General features: G+C 29.7%; 5 protein-coding genes across 5 annotated transcripts; all 5 read right to left on the bottom strand.

Annotated features, from left to right (window-relative positions):
* Window positions 1-1083: 1083 nt before the first annotated feature.
* LOC145741396 (uncharacterized) lies at window positions 1084-1580 on the bottom strand. The gene is made up of 2 exons (XM_082558980.1): window positions 1475-1580; window positions 1084-1413 (listed from the first exon to the last, which is right to left on the bottom strand). Exons 1-2 carry the CDS (start codon window positions 1537-1539, stop codon window positions 1293-1295), a joined length of 186 nt encoding a protein of 61 aa, XP_082415106.1. The 5' UTR covers window positions 1540-1580; the 3' UTR covers window positions 1084-1292.
* A 318-nt stretch (window positions 1581-1898) lies between these two features.
* LOC145742648 (kelch-like protein 25) lies at window positions 1899-4280 on the bottom strand. Its single transcript, XM_082560425.1, has 10 exons — window positions 4189-4280; window positions 3996-4110; window positions 3714-3867; window positions 3404-3618; window positions 3183-3335; window positions 3049-3118; window positions 2797-2882; window positions 2508-2706; window positions 2267-2404; window positions 1899-2068 (listed from the first exon to the last, which is right to left on the bottom strand). Exons 1-10 carry the CDS (start codon window positions 4278-4280, stop codon window positions 1899-1901), a joined length of 1392 nt encoding a protein of 463 aa, XP_082416551.1.
* A 1297-nt stretch (window positions 4281-5577) lies between these two features.
* On the bottom strand, window positions 5578-9167 carry LOC145741393 (kelch-like protein 3). The gene is made up of 12 exons (XM_082558977.1): window positions 9039-9167; window positions 8851-8965; window positions 8574-8727; window positions 8259-8473; window positions 8032-8184; window positions 7900-7969; window positions 7730-7815; window positions 7426-7624; window positions 7180-7317; window positions 6839-6997; window positions 6494-6638; window positions 5578-6351 (listed from the first exon to the last, which is right to left on the bottom strand). The coding sequence occupies exons 1-12, from the start codon at window positions 9131-9133 to the stop codon at window positions 6231-6233; spliced, it is 1650 nt and encodes a 549-aa protein (XP_082415103.1). The 5' UTR covers window positions 9134-9167; the 3' UTR covers window positions 5578-6230.
* A 1838-nt stretch (window positions 9168-11005) lies between these two features.
* On the bottom strand, window positions 11006-14383 carry LOC145742647 (kelch-like protein 25). Its single transcript, XM_082560424.1, has 12 exons — window positions 14289-14383; window positions 14096-14210; window positions 13813-13966; window positions 13608-13717; window positions 13283-13435; window positions 13149-13218; window positions 12581-12666; window positions 12265-12463; window positions 12026-12163; window positions 11679-11840; window positions 11252-11396; window positions 11006-11126 (listed from the first exon to the last, which is right to left on the bottom strand). Exons 1-12 carry the CDS (start codon window positions 14381-14383, stop codon window positions 11006-11008), a joined length of 1548 nt encoding a protein of 515 aa, XP_082416550.1.
* A 1283-nt stretch (window positions 14384-15666) lies between these two features.
* LOC145742834 (kelch-like protein 3) lies at window positions 15667-19281 on the bottom strand. Its single transcript, XM_082560657.1, has 12 exons — window positions 19141-19281; window positions 18953-19067; window positions 18676-18829; window positions 18361-18575; window positions 18134-18286; window positions 18002-18071; window positions 17832-17917; window positions 17528-17726; window positions 17282-17419; window positions 16941-17099; window positions 16596-16740; window positions 15667-16453 (listed from the first exon to the last, which is right to left on the bottom strand). Exons 1-12 carry the CDS (start codon window positions 19233-19235, stop codon window positions 16333-16335), a joined length of 1650 nt encoding a protein of 549 aa, XP_082416783.1. The 5' UTR covers window positions 19236-19281; the 3' UTR covers window positions 15667-16332.
* Between the last annotated feature and the right edge of the window lie 248 nt (window positions 19282-19529).

Here is a 19529-nt window from a genome sequence, read left to right as displayed (position 1 = left end):
ACCAGTTGTCTGAAGTTGTGGAACTTGTATTTTCAAATTTATTGTTTACTGAGGGCCGAATTTTAACTTTGCATATTCTGTTAACTTGTTTAAATGCGATCTGACCTATAAGGAGATAAGATGTGATAAGTACTAAGACTGGTAGTCCGCAAAACAGGCAAGCCGTTGCAGTTAAGTACGGCGAAAGTTGGCGCCAATTTGGACCTCATTTAATTGCCGACCTTTCATCTGGTTTGATGAATGTGATCTCAGGTGGATTACGGATAATGTTGGTCTTTTAAGGTTGCTATTTTTGTATAATTTGTTTTATTTTAATATCTAGTTGCACAATCACGTAATATAGAAAAATTTATTTACAATAACAAAAATGATAACTTGAATTAAATCATAAAAATTAATAACAACCATTTTAATAAAATGGTGGGCACAGTTAACCGAGAAAGTAACTTCGTTAAGTGGTAATTCGTTACATAGTATATTAACTTCGTTAACGTTAGTAAGTTAATTTAAACAAAATGTAACGGTAGTTATCGATAAACGTTAACGTTAAAATTTAAATAAAACAAACAAAGAAACGACCCTATTTAAAAAAAAACAGCAGTTTTTATCTTAGTTGATATTTTAACTACACGAACGTAAGTTTAATAACGTTTTTAAAACTGCATCGTTTAAAATTTCAATACATCGTCATCGTCGTCAATACATCGTTTATACGTCAGTCAATACATCGTCAATACATCCTTTAAAATTGAAACGATTAAACCCAATAAACGGCAAAATAAAACATATATACTTTTATATTATCATGGTAAACTTGTAAAAATATTAAATTAACGGAAGCACAATTTAACGAAAGTTAACAGGTCCGTTAACGATTTTTAAAGTTAACTTAAAAGTTAAATTTAAAAGTTACATTTTAACTTCGTTAATTAACGATTAACGCATTAACGGTTTAGTGCCCACCTTTGCATTTTATACATGCTTATTGTAAAAAAGCAAATAAAGATGAGTGTTACGTAATAAAAGAGAATATGACGTAACAGCTTAAAGCAGAAAAACTTGTTTTTCAGTCTTTTGCTTTACAGTTAGTAAATTAAAACGTTGTAAAAATAATAAGCTCTAAAATTAAATAATTTTGTAAACAAAAATATATAAAAATTTTATGCAATTTACGTTGAAAAGTTTCACAATTTGTTTTAACATAATTTAGTGTTTTAAGCCTAAATATCAAGTTGCAAATGTTTGTTAAAACATTTATTAGTTCATTGGTCAAATTATTGGATAACAGTATTTTAAACAGGAACGACTGTGTGGTTAATGTATTCTTCTTCTGTGTTTGTAACAAAAGCCCAATTGTCTTCTTCTATGTCGTATTTGTGGATAGATTTGACTCCTCGTTGGTTGTTGTCTAACCTATAGTAAATTATGGAGTAATTAGTTTTCGTTGAAATTATGTAAACTTAAATCAACTTACCCTCCAACGATGTAGATCTTGTTTTGAATCAAACAACCCGAAAAAGCATCTCTAACAGTAACCATGTCTGTAAGATTGGTCCATACGTCACCGATGATGTCATATTTTTCAGTTGATTTTAATTCATATTCACCATCGTTGCCACCTTTAAATTGAATTTAATACTTCTTATTATAATTTAAAAAATTACTTTTTTTCTTATACCGCTAAAAACATTTTGTTTTGTATTAGCGATTTAGAGTTTTCGATCAAAATTGTTGATTTCAAGTAAGCTAGAATTTAATAAATAAGTTATTTTTTGAGTCTTTGCCTCAAAGAAACGTTTTAAAATGAGGAAAAAATGTTAATGACTTTAAAAAAGTTTCTTATGTAGTTAATTTCGTCCTGATATTTGAAAAGTGTAATCATTTTAAAAACATCAGAGTTAACTATTACCCATGACATAAATTGCGTCATCGGTTGCCGTAGCAACAAACCACTTGCGTGCAGTTTGTAAGGAGGCGGTGAATCCCCATTCGTTTTCCCTTGGATTGTATTTCTCGACTGTGTTGGTTACTTTATTGGCATCATATCCACCGATCGCATATAAATAACCTAAGAATAAGATTACATTATTGAAAGCAAAATATAAATAGCTAAATTGTCGAAAGCGATAATTTAATTTAATAACGTATCCTAAATAAATTTTTGTCCAAAAAAATCCGCGTGTTACCCTTGCACTTAAAGGAACATTTAATTTATTGAGTAACTCTAATAACAAATAACGAAAAATAATCAATAGTTTTTTTTTACTTTTTAAATTAACAAGTTCATGGCATTTTCTTTCCTGACTCATTTCTTTAATGTTGTTCCAAACGTTCATGGCTGGCAAGTAATATTCTCCACTTGACTCCGTTTTTGGTGAACTTCCCCCAACCACGTAAATAACTCCTACATAAAATATGTGCTTATAGTTATAAATATTTTTTTCACGAAAATAGTTAGAAAAAAATGGTAAACTTTTTTCTATTTAACATTAATAAACCCGATAGACCTTCTAAAACAGCTGCTCCTGCAACATTTCTAACTGTGCTCATTGATTTAACTTGCTCCCAAGTTGAAAGATTTTTTTTTATGTTCATTCTATATACTGTAGCAAGTCGAGTTTTACCATCGTCAGCCTGTCCACCAATGACGTAAACAAAATCGTTCAACGTCACGCAACGGTGAGATGATCTGCCTTCTGGAAGTTCCTGTTAGATTAATTTTTATATAAACAGAATATTTACGATCTTGCCGAAATTTAAGTTCAATTACTTAATTTATCATAATCTAGTAACTACCTGTAGTTGGGTAAACTTGTTGGAAGGAATGTTGTATTGAGTAACTTTATTTTCACGATTATTTCCACCGATGATAAGTAAGTTTTCTGTTGTATATTTAAAATGCTACGTGATAACTTTTATTTAAGTTACATTTTGTTACTTGTTAAAAAGCAATGAAAAATGTGACAAGCCTTACAATATGTTATTATTAATAATGTTTTACAGTATAACGTATACAGTAAGGATATTTATATCAAACTACAATATTACCTTTTGGTGATAAAATCTTCATTGCATTGCAAACCATTTCGATATAAACCTCATTTTTCTGAATAAATTTCTAAAACGACAATATATGAAAAAGAAGTTATATAAAATTAAAATATTCAAGTTAAAATACAAACCTCTTGTACAACAACATCAATAAGAAACTGCAAAGAAAGTTCACAAAATTTTAAATCCACTTTCTCCAAAACTTCAAGGAAGCGATCTTTACGTTCGTCGAATTTAAACTTGATCCATTCAACAACAGCTTTGTACAAAGTCGTTTTGTCAATCTGTATTTGTTAAAAACTTAAAAGCTAGATGTATAAAGGTATTTTTAGTAATCACAAAAGTTGTTTACTTTTTGGCAAACTGAATACAAGAAACAAAATTCTTCTTCTGTTAATTCTTTGTACTCATCACGTGACAGAATTGTATCAAAGTTGTCACGAATGAACGCTTTAACATCATTGCGAAGGCTGTCGCTATGGTAACGATCAGCCAATAAGCGAAGAGTAAAGCAATTCTGACAAGTAATTGCCTTTTGCAAATACAAAATGCATTTGTTTTTCAAATCTGTAAATAATTTAAGATTTGGTACAAACAAAGTTTATAAAGAATTATTTAAACGTATGCTCGCGATTTTTTTCACAAATATTGACAGAGTTTACCTTCTATTTGCAAATATTCAGCAGCATCGAGCAATTGGCAAACATTGGTGGCGTTTATTTTAACTTCTCCGTTGTAAATATAATTAATAACTGATCTCATGGATGTTGCGTCAATTTTTTCAACTTCTATAGAATTTAAATATCTTTCTTTTATCTAAATGATATTTGGAAAACAATTTTTGATTATACGCATAGAAATTAAATTAGATTTTAATAACTTGCATAATTTATGTTGTGTATTACCAGAATAATAGATTGCTAGGTAAACATAATTTTACATACTGGAACGTCGAAAGCTGCTTCAAAGTACAGACTGTTGCAAGCCAAAACCATTTTGTTTGCTGGCATTGTTACACCCCCACACGTAATAGTGACGTCATTAAAGTTTTCTCGTTTCCTAAAAAATATACAAGTTATTATTATAAACTGTAATTAACGTTTTCCTAAAAAATATTTCTATAAACATTTAACTTACCTGGCTGCATAAGCATTTAGATCAGGTTTTGTTTTTCTTACATACTTGATTTCACCAACGGTCGTTCCCTCGATAAAAAAAGCGTTGTTCATAGTTTTAATTAAAACCACCCAAATTAAACTTTAAGTTAAAAACTTGAGTAATAAAATGCTACGCTGAGCTGTACATGTTGACTCTAATATGTTTTATGGCTGAATAACTTAAATGTGAGGGAACAGTATCGCTTGGTACGACAAACGTAACCTTGTTTGTTTTGTATTTGACGTCAATTCAAATAAATCCAATGTTCAAGGTATTTTGAAGCTTTTGTTGCTAAACATTTCATATTTAAAAAAGTTGTATTCTCAATATTGTTCAATTTTTTGCACCCTAGACTTGGCCTTAGGTTAAATAAGTTGTTACGACTGATAAAGTTGTATATTCTAAATTTGTTAATTCTTGGGTCTTCATAAAATTAATATAATACAGCAATGGTTGTAAATTTTCTACTATTTATAAAGGCTTGGCAATGACACTGTTTTTATTGAATAAATGTTATTATAATAACTGGTTCTGTTTTTCTTGTCGTAAAGGTTGCCCTATTTGCATACAATACAATTGTTAACATGAAAACAAACTTTATTTTTTTGGTAATAAATTAATTTAAATTTAAATTTAAGTATAGAAATAAATGAGCCAGGTTTTAACATGGACATTAAAAATAAGTTAAAAGAACAATAACTCTTACAACATTACTGCCAATATTATTAAGGTTGTTTACCAGCGTGAACTTAGACATTAGTTTCTGCTTCAGTACTCAGCACCAGATTCAAAGTCAAGTTTATTAAATTCAGTTAATTATTTAGCTCCAGGTTCAAAATCCAGTTTATTGTTCAGTACCAAATCCAAAATCTAGGTTAATATTTCGCCCAAATTTTAAAAATTGGGTTTAATATTTAGTACCTGATTCAAAATCCAGTTCTGGGTAAAAGAGTCACTATTACCTCTTTACCCAAATCTTCGTTTTGAATCGGTACCGAATAATAAACCAGGAACCGGAGTTTAACTTTACGGCGGTAATTGTCTAAAGTTCTGTGACACGTCGTTTCAAAATTGTTTATTATTGTAAATGAGGGCCTTATTTTATTTTGCGTATTCTGTTAACTTGTTTAAATGCGATCTGACCTATTAGAAGATAAGATGTGATAAGTACTAAGACTGGTAGTCCGCAAAACAGGCAAGCTGTTGCAGTTAAGTATGGCGAGAGTTGGCGCCAATTGGGACCACATTTAATTGCCGATCTTTCATCCGGTTTGATGAATGTGGTCTCAGGTGGATTACGGATAATGTTGGTCTTTTAAGGTTGCTATTTTTGTATAATTTGTTTTATTCTAATATGTAGTTGCACAATCACGTAATATAGAAAAATTCATTTACAATAACAAAAATGATAACTTGAATTAAATCATAAAAATTAATAACAACCATTTCATACATGCTTATTGTAAATGAGCGAATAAAGTAGAGTGTTACGTAATAAAAAAAATGTGACGTAACAGCCTCAAGCAGAATTCTTGTTTTCCAACTTTGTGCTTTCCTGAGTTGTTCCTTTTCTTAACAAGAATTTAGTTAAACGTTCGAAAGCTAGTTAAGCTACGATTGTTGAAAGTTAAAAGTAACATTTAGTTTATAAACAATTACAAGGTATTTAAAGTAGTTTATTACAGGAGAAAACCCAAGTTAGCAAGTAAGGTAAGTTGTTGTTTGTTTATATTTAAATTTTGATAATTGTGCTTCATTTATTTTTTCATTTTATATTTATTTTGACAATGGTGCATTTATGTTTAAATTATATACAGAAGTTAAATCAAAGTAAAAATAACATTATCTAAAGTTAAGTAAAATTGTAAACACAAAAATATATAAAAACTTTATGCATTTACCGTTAAAAAGTTTTACAATTTGTTTCAAAGTAATTTAGTGTTTTAAGCCTAAATATCAAGTTACAAACGTTTGTTAAAACATTTATTAGTTAACTGGTTAAACTATTGGGTAACAGTATTTTAAAAAGATACGACTGTGTGGTTGTAGTATGCTTCTTCTGTATTAGTAACAATGACCCAATTGTCTTCTTCTATGTCGTATTTGTGAATTGATTTAACAACTTGTTTGTTGTTGTCCAGCCTATAATCATATGGTTTAGCTGGTATTTGTTAAAACATTTGTAACAAAACTAAGTTATTTGAAAATAATCAGAATTTAGATTTTAAAAGTAAGGATACATTATCTTTTATTAACTTTTTGTTAAAATTTATAATAATGTTACCCTCCAACGATGTAGATCTTGTTTTGAATTAAACAACCCGAAAAACTGCTTCTCTCAAATATCATGTCTTTAAGGTTGGTCCATACGTCACCGATGAGGTCATATTTTTCAGTTGATTTTAAGAATTTTTGGCCATCGTGGCCTCCTTTGATTTAAAATTATGTTTTTATTTTAATTTAAATAATTTCGAAAATGTTTTTTTTGTATTGACAGCCATTGCCTCAAACAAACATTTAATTGAAAAAAATATTTTTTAAATGACAATAAAATTATATTTGCGTAGTGCGATACAACTTTGCAACCTAATAAATTGTTATATTTAAGAGTATTACAAATAGTTCTCACCCATAACGTAAATTGCGTCATCGGTTGCCGTAGCAACAAACCACTTGCGTGCAGTTTGTAGGGAGGCGGTGAATTCCCATTCGTTTTCCCTTGGATTGTATTTCTCGACTGTGTTAAATATAGTTGTGTTATCAGTTCCACCGATCGCATATAAATAACCTAAGGATAAGATTACATTATTAAAAGCAAAATATAAGTAGCTAAATTGTCGAAAGCAATAATTTAATTTAATAACGTATCCTGAATAAATTTTTGTCTAAAAAAATTCACTTAAAGGAACATTTAATTTATTAAGTAACTCTAATAACAAATAACGAAAAATAATCAATAGTTTTTTTTACTTTTTAAATTAACAAGTTCATGGCATTTTCTTTCCTGACTCATTTCTTTAATGTTGTTCCAAAGGTTCATGGCTGGCAAGTAATATTCTCCACTTGACACCGTTTTTGGTGAACTTCCCCCAACCACGTAAATAACTCCTACATAAAATATGTGCTTATAGTTATAAATATTTTTTTCCACGAATATAGTTGAATATAAAAAATGGTAAACTTTTTTTCTATTTAACATTATTAAACGCAATAAACCTTCTAAAACAGCTGCTCCTGCAACATTTCTAACTTTGTTCATTGATTTAACTTGATCCCAAGTTGGAAGATTTTCCTTTATGTTCATTTTATAAACTGTAGCAAGTCGAGTTTTACCATCGTCAGCCTGTCCACCAATGACGTAAACAAAATCGTTTAAGGTTACGCATTGGTGAGATTTTCTGCCTTCAGGTAGTTCCTGTAAAATATTGTTTATATTATAGAAGTGTTTTTAATTAAAAATAATTTCCCGGGTTAATAACATATAATTCGATGTTTTGTTTTATTGTATTAAATTTTGTACCTGTAGTTGTGTAAACTTGTTTGAAGGAATGTTGTATTGAGTAACTTTAGTGTAACGATCATTTCCACCGATGATAACTAAATTTTCTAAACGAATAAGTAAGTGTAAATTAAAGGTTTTTTATCTGTAACCAGAATATAAGTTTGTTAACTTGCTAATATAAATTTTACCGTCATTTAATAGAATCTTTATTGCATCACAAACTTGTTTCACGTAAATTTTATTTTCCTGGATAAATTCCTTAAAAAAACGTTCATGTGCTTTTTATCATAAAAGTACGCACAGATTTTAAAATTACAAACCTCTTGTACAACAACATTAATTAGAAAAGGTAAAGAAAGTTCACTTAGTTTTAAATCCACTTTCTTCAAAACTTCAAGGAAGCGATCCTTACGTTCGTCGAATTTAAACTCGATCCATTCAACAACAGCTTTGTACAAAGTCGTTTTGCTAATCTGTACAAATATATTAAAATATTTTAAGTATAGCCTACCGTAAAAAGGAACATGTAATATAAAAAAGTATATACGTTTTGGCAAACTGAGTACAAGGAACAAAATTCTTTTTCTGTTAATTCTTTGTATTCATCACGTGATAAAATGGTATCAAAGTTGTCACGCATGAACCCTTTGACATCATCACTGAGTTTGTCGCTATGGTAACGATCAGCCAATAAGCGAAAAGTAAAGCAATTTTGACAAGTTATTGCCTTTTGAAAATACAAAATGCAGTTGTTTTTTAGATCTGTAAATAATTCGAGATTTCTTACAAAAAAAGTTTATAAAGAATTATTTAAACATAAATCATGCTCGTGATTTTTTATGCAAATATTGACAGAGTTTACCTTCTATTTGCAAATATTCAGCAGCATCAAGCAATTGGCAAACATTGGTGACGTTTATTTTGACTTCTCCGTTGTAAAAATAATCAATAACTGATCTCATAGATGTTGCGTCAATTCTTTCAACTTCTACCGAACCTGAATATCTTTCTCTCATCTAAACGATATTTGGAATTTTTTCTCTTTATACGCATAAAAACCAATTGGATTGTCATAACTTGCATATTTCCATGTTATGCATTAAGGTGTAAAATTGGTAGGTAAACTTTATTATACATACAGGAACGTCAAAAGCTGCTTCAAAGTAGAGACTGTTGCAAGCTAAAACCATTTTGTTTGCTGGGATTGATACACCCTCACAGGTGATAGTGACGTCATTAAAGTTTTCTCGTTTTCTGCAAACCATATATCATAATAAACTTAAATAACCGTTCTACTTATCAAATAATTATAATATTTTTAACTTACCTGGCTGCATAAGCATTTAGATCAGGTTTGGTTGTTCTCACATACTTGATTTCACCAATATCGGTCGTTCCTTCTATAGAAATATTGATGTCCATGATATTAACTGTAACTACTCAAACTAAACTTTAACTTATATTTGAAATCCTATATAAGTAATATAATGGTAAAATACGCTTTACGTGTTGACTGTGGTGTTATGGATGAATAACTTAAAGGTGAGAGAACAGTATCGCTTGGTACGATAAACATAACCTTGTTTTTTTCTTTAGAGGTATTTTTATTAAATCTTTTGTTCACCTGTAATAAAATACACTTCTGTATAAAGACCAATGTTTAAAGTTATGTTACAAAGCAATAAACATCATGTGTGTTGTGTTTCTATTAGTTACCGTAATATGATTCCGTACATTTAATAATAGATTTATCAATACATAATTTTATTCCCTTTTTAATATATCAAAAATTATGTTTAGGAAAGTAATATGTGTGTATTACAAATAATGTAATGCAATGTTGTTTAACAATTTCAAAGCAACTTAGCATTGTATAAAATGAGCCGAAATCACTTCATCATTATTAATATTATTGTGACCTGACATTTTTTTCTTGGTCGAATTACAACCTTCACTCAACATGTTTGTTTTGCAGAATCTAATTCAAAGTATGTTTGTTTGTTTTCACAAATTATAACTTGTTGAGATAATTGAACAACAGCATTATTGGCATTACTTCTTGTAACAAAACTTGTAGTTCGGGAAAACTTTAATTTAGAAAAAAAGTTTTTTAGCGAAATTTTAATTTTTACCAATATTTGGATCATTGAAATTCTAAAATCTTATGTAAAAATTGCATACACAATTATAGACCATGTACGTCCAACCAATGCTGTCCACGTCATCAGGTATGACGTAATCGGCGAAAACGGGGGTTCCCAAGGCTGTGTGTTGTTAACGTTGTTGACATATATGTTGTAACTATTTTCTTCGATGATAAAATACACAAAATATGGAACCCAAGATAATATAAAAAGAAACAAAATGATAAAAACTGTCCTGGAGTATTTTCTTCTTTTTGTAGCTCCATTTCTGGACTTTAAAATTGGAATTTGTAGCTTGTAAAGAGGTTGTGTGTACTGGTTTAAGGCCACATTTATCGCTGTTTCAACTGTTTCAAGTTTGTGTGAAACAGCAACTGCCGATGCTGTAAAAGTTGCAAACTTTAACCAGTTGTCTGAAGTTGTGGAACTTGTATTTTCAAATTTATTGTTTACTGAGGGCCGAATTTTAACTTTGCATATTCTGTTAACTTGTTTAAATGCGATCTGACCTATTAGGAGATAAGATGTGATAAGTACTAAGACTGGTGGTCCGCAAAATAGGCAAGCTGTTGCAGTTAAGTACGACGGGATTTGGCGCCAATTTGGACCACATTTAATTGCCGATCTTTCATCTGGTTTGATGAATGTGATCTCAGGTGGATTACGGATAATGTTGGTCTTTTAAGGTTGCTATTTTTGTATAATTTGTTTTATTCTAATATCTAGTTGCACAATCACGTAATATAGAAAATATATTTTTTTGAAATCACAAAAATAATAACTTGAATTAAATCATAAAACCGAATCATAAAAATTAATAACAACTATGTCATACATGCTTATTGTAAAAAAAACAAATAAAGTAGAGTGTTACGTAATAAAAGGAAATATGACGTAACAGCTTAAAGCAGAAAAACTTGTTTTTCAATCTTGTGCTTTACAGTTGGTAAATCAAAACGTGGTAAAAATAATTAAGCTCTAAAATTAAATAATTTTGTAAACAAAAATATATAAAAATTTTATGCAATTTACGTTGAAAACTTTACAGTTTGTTTCAAAGTAATTTAGTGTTTTAGGCCTAAATATCAAGTTGCAAATGTTTGTCAAAACATTTATTAGTTAATTGGTCAAACGTTTGGGTAACAGTATTTTAAAAAGAAACGACTGTGTGGTTGCAGTATGCTTCTTCTGTGTTAGTAACAATGACCCAATTGTCTTCTTCTATGTCGTATTTGTGGATCGATTTAACAACTTGTTTTTTGTTGTCTAACCTATAATGATAACGTGTCAGCTAGCATTTGTTTTAACATATTATTGTGTTATTATAACATACAACTTAGTTAATTTTAAATTACTAGAACTTTTAGATTTATTAGTCGACAGTATAGCAACTTACCCCCCAACGATGTAGATTTTGTTTTGAATCAAACAACCTGATAAACTACTTCTCTCAGTAATCATGTCTGTAAGGTTGGTCCATACGTCACCGATGACGTCATATTTTTCAGCGGATTTTAAAGGTTTTTCGCCATCGTGGCCTTCTTTGATTTAAATTTATGTTTTTATTTTAATTCAAATAATTTCAAAATTATATTTATAGTTCACAGAAACAAAACATTTAATGTATTGACGGTTTAGGCTTTTTAATTAAATTCTTTTTTGTAAGTCAAAATTATACAATTTTTTTATCGTGCCATTGCCTCAAACAAACATTTAATTAGAAAAATATTTTTAAATGACAGTAAAATTATATTTGCGTAGTTTGATACTACTTTGCAACCTAATAAATTGCTATATTTAAGAGTATTACAAATAATTCTCACCCATGACGTAAATTGCGTCATCAGTTGCCGTAGCAACAAACCACTTGCGTGCAGTTTGTAGGGAGGCGGTGAATTCCCATTCGTTTTCCTTTGGATTGTATTTCTCGACTGTGTTGGTTGTTACTTCATTGCCATCAGCTCCACCGATCGCATATAAATAACCTGGGTATAGATTACATGATAACGAACAATATATTAAAGACTAAATTGATAGAGATAATTCAAATATTGTATCTTTAAACAATTTTTGTTTAAAAGGAGTTTTAGGCTACTTTTGTACTTATGGTTTAGTAACAAATTAGTAAAAGTAATAACAATTTATTAAAACTAATTAAAGTTTGTTTTACTTTTTAAATTAACCAGTTCATGACATTTTCTTTCCTGACTCATTTCTTTAATATTGTTCCAAACGTTCATGGCTGGCAAGTAATATTCTCCACTTGATTCATTTTTTGTTGAAAATCCGCCCACAACGTAAATAACATCTAAATATAGTATATGACCAGAATAAAAAAGTTAACGCGTATAATGGGAAAAAAGTACGTAGGGTGTCTTAAGTTTTTGCCACTTGTCAAGCGTAACTAACCTTCTAAAACAGCTGCCCCTGCGACAAGTCTAGCTGTGTTCATTGATTTAACTTGCTCCCAGGTTGGGGGATTTCCCTTCATGTTCATTCTATAAACTGTATCAAGTGACGTTTCATCATCGTCAGCCCGACCACCGATGACGTAAACATAATCGTTCAACGTCACGCATCGGTGACTTCTTCTACCCTCTGGAAGTTCCTTTTAAAATGAAAAATAAAAAAGCCTTTAAGACTTCTTTTTATTGCAAACACTCTTTTAACGCAAAATTTAAATACAGATATTGTAAAACTACTTATTTTTAATCATTATTTTTACCTGTAGTTGAGTAAACTTGTTTGAAGGAATGTTGTATTGAGTAACTTTATTGTAACAATCATTTCCACCGATGATAAGTAAATTTTCTGTTGTATATTTAAAATGCTACGTCAGAACTTTTATTTAAGTTACATTTTGTAACTTTTGTTACTAAAAGCAATGAAAAATGTGACGAGCCTTACAATATGATCTTATTAATAACGTTTTACAGTATAACGAATACAGTAAGGTTTTTTTTTGTATCTTTATTCTAGATGTGGGAAGGTCGAATGCACGATCTAAACATAGAGTAACATCAGTTACTCCGACCCAGTCTCGAGTTGCCTGTGGTAGTTTCGGATATTATAGGTGACAGTTTGGGATATTATAGAGATTATAATTGCCCGATAATTGTGCTGCTGATTGAGTGCTAGCTCAACAGTAGTTCATACTGTTTATAACGCCTTACTCAACGGCGCTACAGCATGAGATCAATGGGGATTGAACCCACGACCTCATGATGATGTAGCAAGTGTTCTTACCACTACACCACGCTGCCGGTATTATTTAATTTACATCATATTTTTACCTTTTGGTGATAAAATCTTCATTGCATTGCAAACCATCTCGATATAAACCACATTTTTCTGAATAAATTTCTAAAACGACAAATTATGAAAGTAAAGTTATATAAAATTAAAATATTTAGGTTAAAATACCAACCTCTTGTGCAACAACATCAATAAGAAACTGCAAAGAAAGTTCACTTAGTTTTAAATCCATTTTCTCCAAAACTTCAAGGAAGCGATCTTTACGTTCGTCGAATTTAAACTTGATCCATTCAACAACAATTTTGTACAAAGTCGTTTTGCTAATCTATAAAAATTAAAAATTTTAAAAGTAGACGTTAAAGGTATTTTTTGTAATCACAAAAGTTGTTTACTTTTTGGCAAACTAAACACAAAAAACAAAATTCTTCTTCTGTTAATTCTTTGTACTCATCACGTGACAGAATTGTATCAAAGTTGTCACGAATGAATGCTTTTACATCATTGCGAAGGCTGTCGCTATGGTAACGATCAGCCAATAAGCGAAGAGTAAAGCAATTCTGACAAGTAATTGCATTTTGCAAATACAAAATGCATTCTTTTTTCAAATCTGTAAATAATTCAAGAATTGTTACAAAAAAAAATTATGAAAAATTAGTCAAACATATGCTCGTGATTTCTTCTACAAATATTGACAGAGTTTACCTTCTATTTGCAAATATTCAGCAGCATCGAGCAATTGGCAAACATTGGTGACGTTTATTTTGACTTCTCCGTTGTAAATATAATCAATAACTGATCTCATAGATGTTGCGTCAATTCTTTCAACTTCTATAGAATTTAAATATCTTTCTTTTATCTAAATGATATTTGAAAAATATTTTTTTCATTATACGCATAGAAATTAAATTACATTTTAATAACTTGCATATTTTATGTTGTGTATTAATAAAATGATAGATTGCTAGGTAAACATGAGTTTACATACCGGAACGTCAAAAGCTGCTTCAAAGTAGAGACTGTTGCAAGCCAAAACCATTTTGTTTGCTGGGATTGATACACCCCCACACGTAATAGTGACGTCATTAAAGTTTTCTCGTTTTCTAAAAAATATACAAGTTATTATTATAAACTGTAATTGACGTTTTCTTAAAAAATATTTCTATTAACGTTTAACTTACCTGGCTGCATAAGCATTTAGATCAGGTTTGGTTTTTCTTACATACTTGATTTCACCAATATCGGTCGTTCCTTCAATAAAAAAAGCGTTGTTCATAGTTTTAATTGAAACCACCCAAACTAAACTTTAAGTTAAAAACTTGAGTAATAAAATGCTACGCTGAGCTGTACATGTTGACTCTAATATGTGTTATAACTTGTGAACTGAAATGTAAGAGAACAGTATCGCTTGGTACGACAAACATAACCTTGTTTGCTTTGTATTTGACGTCAAATAAAATAAATCCAATGTTCAAGGTATTTTGAAGCTTTTGTTACAAAACATTTCATATTTAAAAAAGTTGTATTCTCAATATTGTTTAATTTTTTGCACCCAAGACTTGACCTTAGGTTAAATAAGTTGTTACAACTGATAAAGTTGTATTTTCTAAATTTGTCAATTCTTGGGGGTCTTCATAAAATTAATATAATACAGCGATGGTTGTAAATTTTCTACTATTTATAAAGGCTTGGCTATGACACTGTGTTTATTGAATAAATGTTATTATAATAACTGGTTCTGTTTTTCGTGTCGTAAAGGTTGACCCCATTTGCATACAAGTCAATTGTTAACATGTAAACAAACTTTAATTTATTGGTAATAAATTAAATTAAATTTAAATCTAATTATAGAAATAAATGAGCCAGGTTTTAACATGGACATTAAAAATAAGTTAAAAGAACGATAACTCTTACAACATTACTGCCAATATTATGTTAGTTTACCGCGAAAAGTTAGACATTAGTTTCTGCTTCAGTATTCAGCACCAGATTCAAAGTCAAGTTTATTAAATTCAGTTAATTATTTAGCTCCAGGTTCAAAATCCAGTTTATTGTTCAGTACCAAATCCAAAATCTAGGTTAATATTTCGCCCAAATTTTAAAAATTGGGTTTAATATTTAGTACCAGATTCAAAATCCAGTTCTGGGTAAAAGAGTCACTATTGCCTCTTTACCCAGATCTTCGTTTTGAATCGGTACCGAATAATAAACCAGGAACCGGAGTTTAACTTTACGGCGGTAATTGTCTAAAGTTCTGTGACACGTCGTTTCAAAATTGTTTATTATTGTAAATGAGGGCCTTATTTTATTTTGCGTATTCTGTTAACTTGTTTAAATGCGATCTGACCTATTAGAAGATAAGATGTGATAAGTACTAAGACTGGTAGTCCGCAAAACAGGCAAGCTGTTGCAGTTAAGTATGGCGAGAGTTGGCGCCAATTGGGACCACATTTAATTGCCGATCTTTCATCCGGTTTGATGAATGTGGTCTCAGGTGGATTACGGATAATGTTGGTCTTTTAAGGTTGCTATTTTTGTATAATTTGTTTTATTCTAATATGTAGTTGCACAAGCACGTAATATAGAAAAATTCATTTACAATAACAAAAATGATAACTTGAATTAAATCATAAAAATTAATAACAACCATTTCATACATGCTTATTGTAAATGAGCGAATAAAGTAGAGTGTTACGTAATAAAAAAAATGTGACGTAACAGCCTCAAGCAGAATTCTTGTTTTCCAACTTTGTGCTTTCCTGAGTTGTTCCTTTTCTTAACAAGAATTTAGTTAAACGTTCGAAAGCTAGTTAAGCTACGATTGTTGAAAGTTAAAAGTAACATTTAGTTTATAAACAATTACAAGGTATTTAAAGTAGTTTATTACAGGAGAAAACCCAAGTTAGCAAGTAAGGTAAGTTGTTGTTTGTTTATATTTAAATTTTGATAATTGTGCTTCATTTATTTTTTCATTTTATATTTATTTTGACAATGGTGCATTTATGTTTAAATTATATACAGAAGTTAAATCAAAGTAAAAATAATAGAATCTAAAGTTAAGTAAAATTGTAAACCTAAAAATATATAAAAACTTTATGCAATTTACGTTAAAAAGTTTTACAGTTTGTTTTGAAGTAATTTGGTGTTTTAAGCCTAAATATCAAGTTGCAAATGTTTGTTAAAACATTTATTAGTTAACTGGTTAAACTATTGGGTAACAGTATTTTAAAAAGATACGACTGTGTGGTTGTAGTATGCTTCTTCTGTATTAGTAACAATGACCCAATTGTCTTCTTCTATGTCGTATTTGTGAATTGATTTAACAACTTGTTTGTTGTTGTCCAGCCTATAATCATATGGTTTAGCTAGTATTTGTTAAAACATTTGTAACAAAACTAAGTTATTTGAAAATAATCAGAATTTAGATTTTAAAAGTAAGGATACATTATCTTTTATTAACTTTTTGTTAAAATTTATAATAATGTTACCCTCCAACGATGTAGATCTTGTTTTGAATTAAACAACCCGAAAAACTGCTTCTCTCAAATATCATGTCTTTAAGGTTGGTCCATACGTCACCGATGAGGTCATATTTTTCAGTTGATTTTAAGAATTTTTGGCCATCGTGGCCTCCTTTGATTTAAAATTATGTTTTTATTTTAATTTAAATAATTTCGAAAATGTTTTTTTTGTATTGACAGCCATTGCCTCAAACAAACATTTAATTGAAAAAAATATTTTTTAAATGACAATAAAATTATATTTGCGTAGTGCGATACAACTTTGCAACCTAATAAATTGTTATATTTAAGAGTATTACAAATAGTTCTCACCCATAACGTAAATTGCGTCATCGGTTGCCGTAGCAACAAACCACTTGCGTGCAGTTTGTAGGGAGGCGGTGAATTCCCATTCGTTTTCCCTTGGATTGTATTTCTCGACTGTGTTAAATATAGTTGTGTTATCAGTTCCACCGATCGCATATAAATAACCTAAGGATAAGATTACATTATTAAAAGCAAAATATAAGTAGCTAAATTGTCGAAAGCAATAATTTAATTTAATAACGTATCCTGAATAAATTTTTGTCTAAAAAAATTCACTTAAAGGAACATTTAATTTATTAAGTAACTCTAATAACAAATAACGAAAAATAATCAATAGTTTTTTTTACTTTTTAAATTAACAAGTTCATGGCATTTTCTTTCCTGACTCATTTCTTTAATGTTGTTCCAAAGGTTCATGGCTGGCAAGTAATATTCTCCACTTGACACCGTTTTTGGTGAACTTCCCCCAACCACGTAAATAACTCCTACATAAAATATGTGCTTATAGTTATAAATATTTTTTTCCACGAATATAGTTGAATATAAAAAATGGTAAACTTTTTTTCTATTTAACATTATTAAACGCAATAAACCTTCTAAAACAGCTGCTCCTGCAACATTTCTAACTTTGTTCATTGATTTAACTTGATCCCAAGTTGGAAGATTTTCCTTTATGTTCATTTTATAAACTGTAGCAAGTCGAGTTTTACCATCGTCAGCCTGTCCACCAATGACGTAAACAAAATCGTTTAAGGTTACGCATTGGTGAGATTTTCTGCCTTCAGGTAGTTCCTGTAAAATATTGTTTATATTATAGAAGTGTTTTTAATTAAAAATAATTTCCCGGGTTAATAACATATAATTCGATGTTTTGTTTTATTGTATTAAATTTTGTACCTGTAGTTGTGTAAACTTGTTTGAAGGAATGTTGTATTGAGTAACTTTAGTGTAACGATCATTTCCACCGATGATAACTAAATTTTCTAAACGAATAAGTAAGTGTAAATTAAAGGTTTTTTATCTGTAACCAGAATATAAGTTTGTTAACTTGCTAATATAAATTTTACCGTCATTTAATAGAATCTTTATTGCATCACAAACTTGTTTCACGTAAATTTTATTTTCCTGGATAAATTCCTTAAAAAAACGTTCATGTGCTTTTTATCATAAAAGTACGCACAGATTTTAAAATTACAAACCTCTTGTACAACAACATTAATTAGAAAAGGTAAAGAAAGTTCACTTAGTTTTAAATCCACTTTCTTCAAAACTTCAAGGAAGCGATCCTTACGTTCGTCGAATTTAAACTTGATCCATTCAACAACAGCTTTGTACAAAGTCGTTTTGCTAATCTGTACAAATATATTAAAATATTTTAAGTATAGCCTACCGTAAAAAGGAACATGTAATATAAAAAAGTATATACGTTTTGGCAAACTGAGTACAAGGAACAAAATTCTTTTTCTGTTAATTCTTTGTATTCATCACGTGATAAAATGGTATCAAAGTTGTCACGCATGAACCCTTTGACATCATCACTGAGTTTGTCGCTATGGTAACGATCAGCCAATAAGCGAAAAATAAAGCAATTTTGACAAGTTATTGCCTTTTGAAAATACAAAATGCAGTTGTTTTTTAGATCTGTAAATAATTCGAGATTTCTTCCAAAAAAAGTTTATAAAGAATTATTTAAACATAAATCATGCTCGTGATTTTTTATGCAAATATTGACAGAGTTTACCTTCTATTTGCAAATATTCAGCAGCATCAAGCAATTGGCAAACATTGGTGACGTTTATTTTGACTTCTCCGTTGTAAAAATAATCAATAACTGATCTCATAGATGTTGCGTCAATTCTTTCAACTTCTACCGAACCTGAATATCTTTCTCTCATCTAAACGATATTTGGAATTTTTTCTCTTTATACGCATAAAAACCAATTGGATTGTCATAACTTGCATATTTCCATGTTATGCATTAAGGTGTAAAATTGGTAGGTAAACTTTATTATACATACCGGAACGTCAAAAGCTGCTTCAAAGTAGAGACTGTTGCAAGCTAAAACCATTTTGTTTGCTGGGATTGATACACCCTCACAGGTGATAGTGACGTCATTAAAGTTTTCCCGTTTTCTGCAAACCATATATCATAATAAACTTAAATAACCGTTCTACTTATCAAATAATTATAATATTTTTAACTTACCTGGCTGCATAAGCATTTAGATCAGGTTTGGTTGTTCTCACATACTTGATTTCACCAATATCGGTCGTTCCTTCTATAGAAATATTGATGTCCATGATATTAACTGTAACTACTCAAACTAAACTTTAACTTATATTTGAAATCCTATATAAGTAATATAATGGTAAAATACGCTTTACGTGTTGACTGTGGTGTTATGGATGAATAACTTAAAGGTGAGAGAACAGTATCGCTTGGTACGATAAACATAACCTTGTTTTTTTCTTTGAAAGGTATTTTTATTAAATCTTTTGTTCACCTGTAATAAAATACACTTCTGTATAAAGACCAATGTTTAAAGTTATGTTACAAACCAATAAACATCATGTGTGTTGTGTTTCTATTAGTTA

Source organism: Corella eumyota, chromosome 2, assembly GCF_963082875.1.
Source record: "Corella eumyota chromosome 2, kaCorEumy4.1, whole genome shotgun sequence".
NCBI lineage: Eukaryota > Metazoa > Chordata > Ascidiacea > Phlebobranchia > Corellidae > Corella > Corella eumyota.
This window is presented reverse-complemented; position numbering and strand designations above follow the sequence as displayed.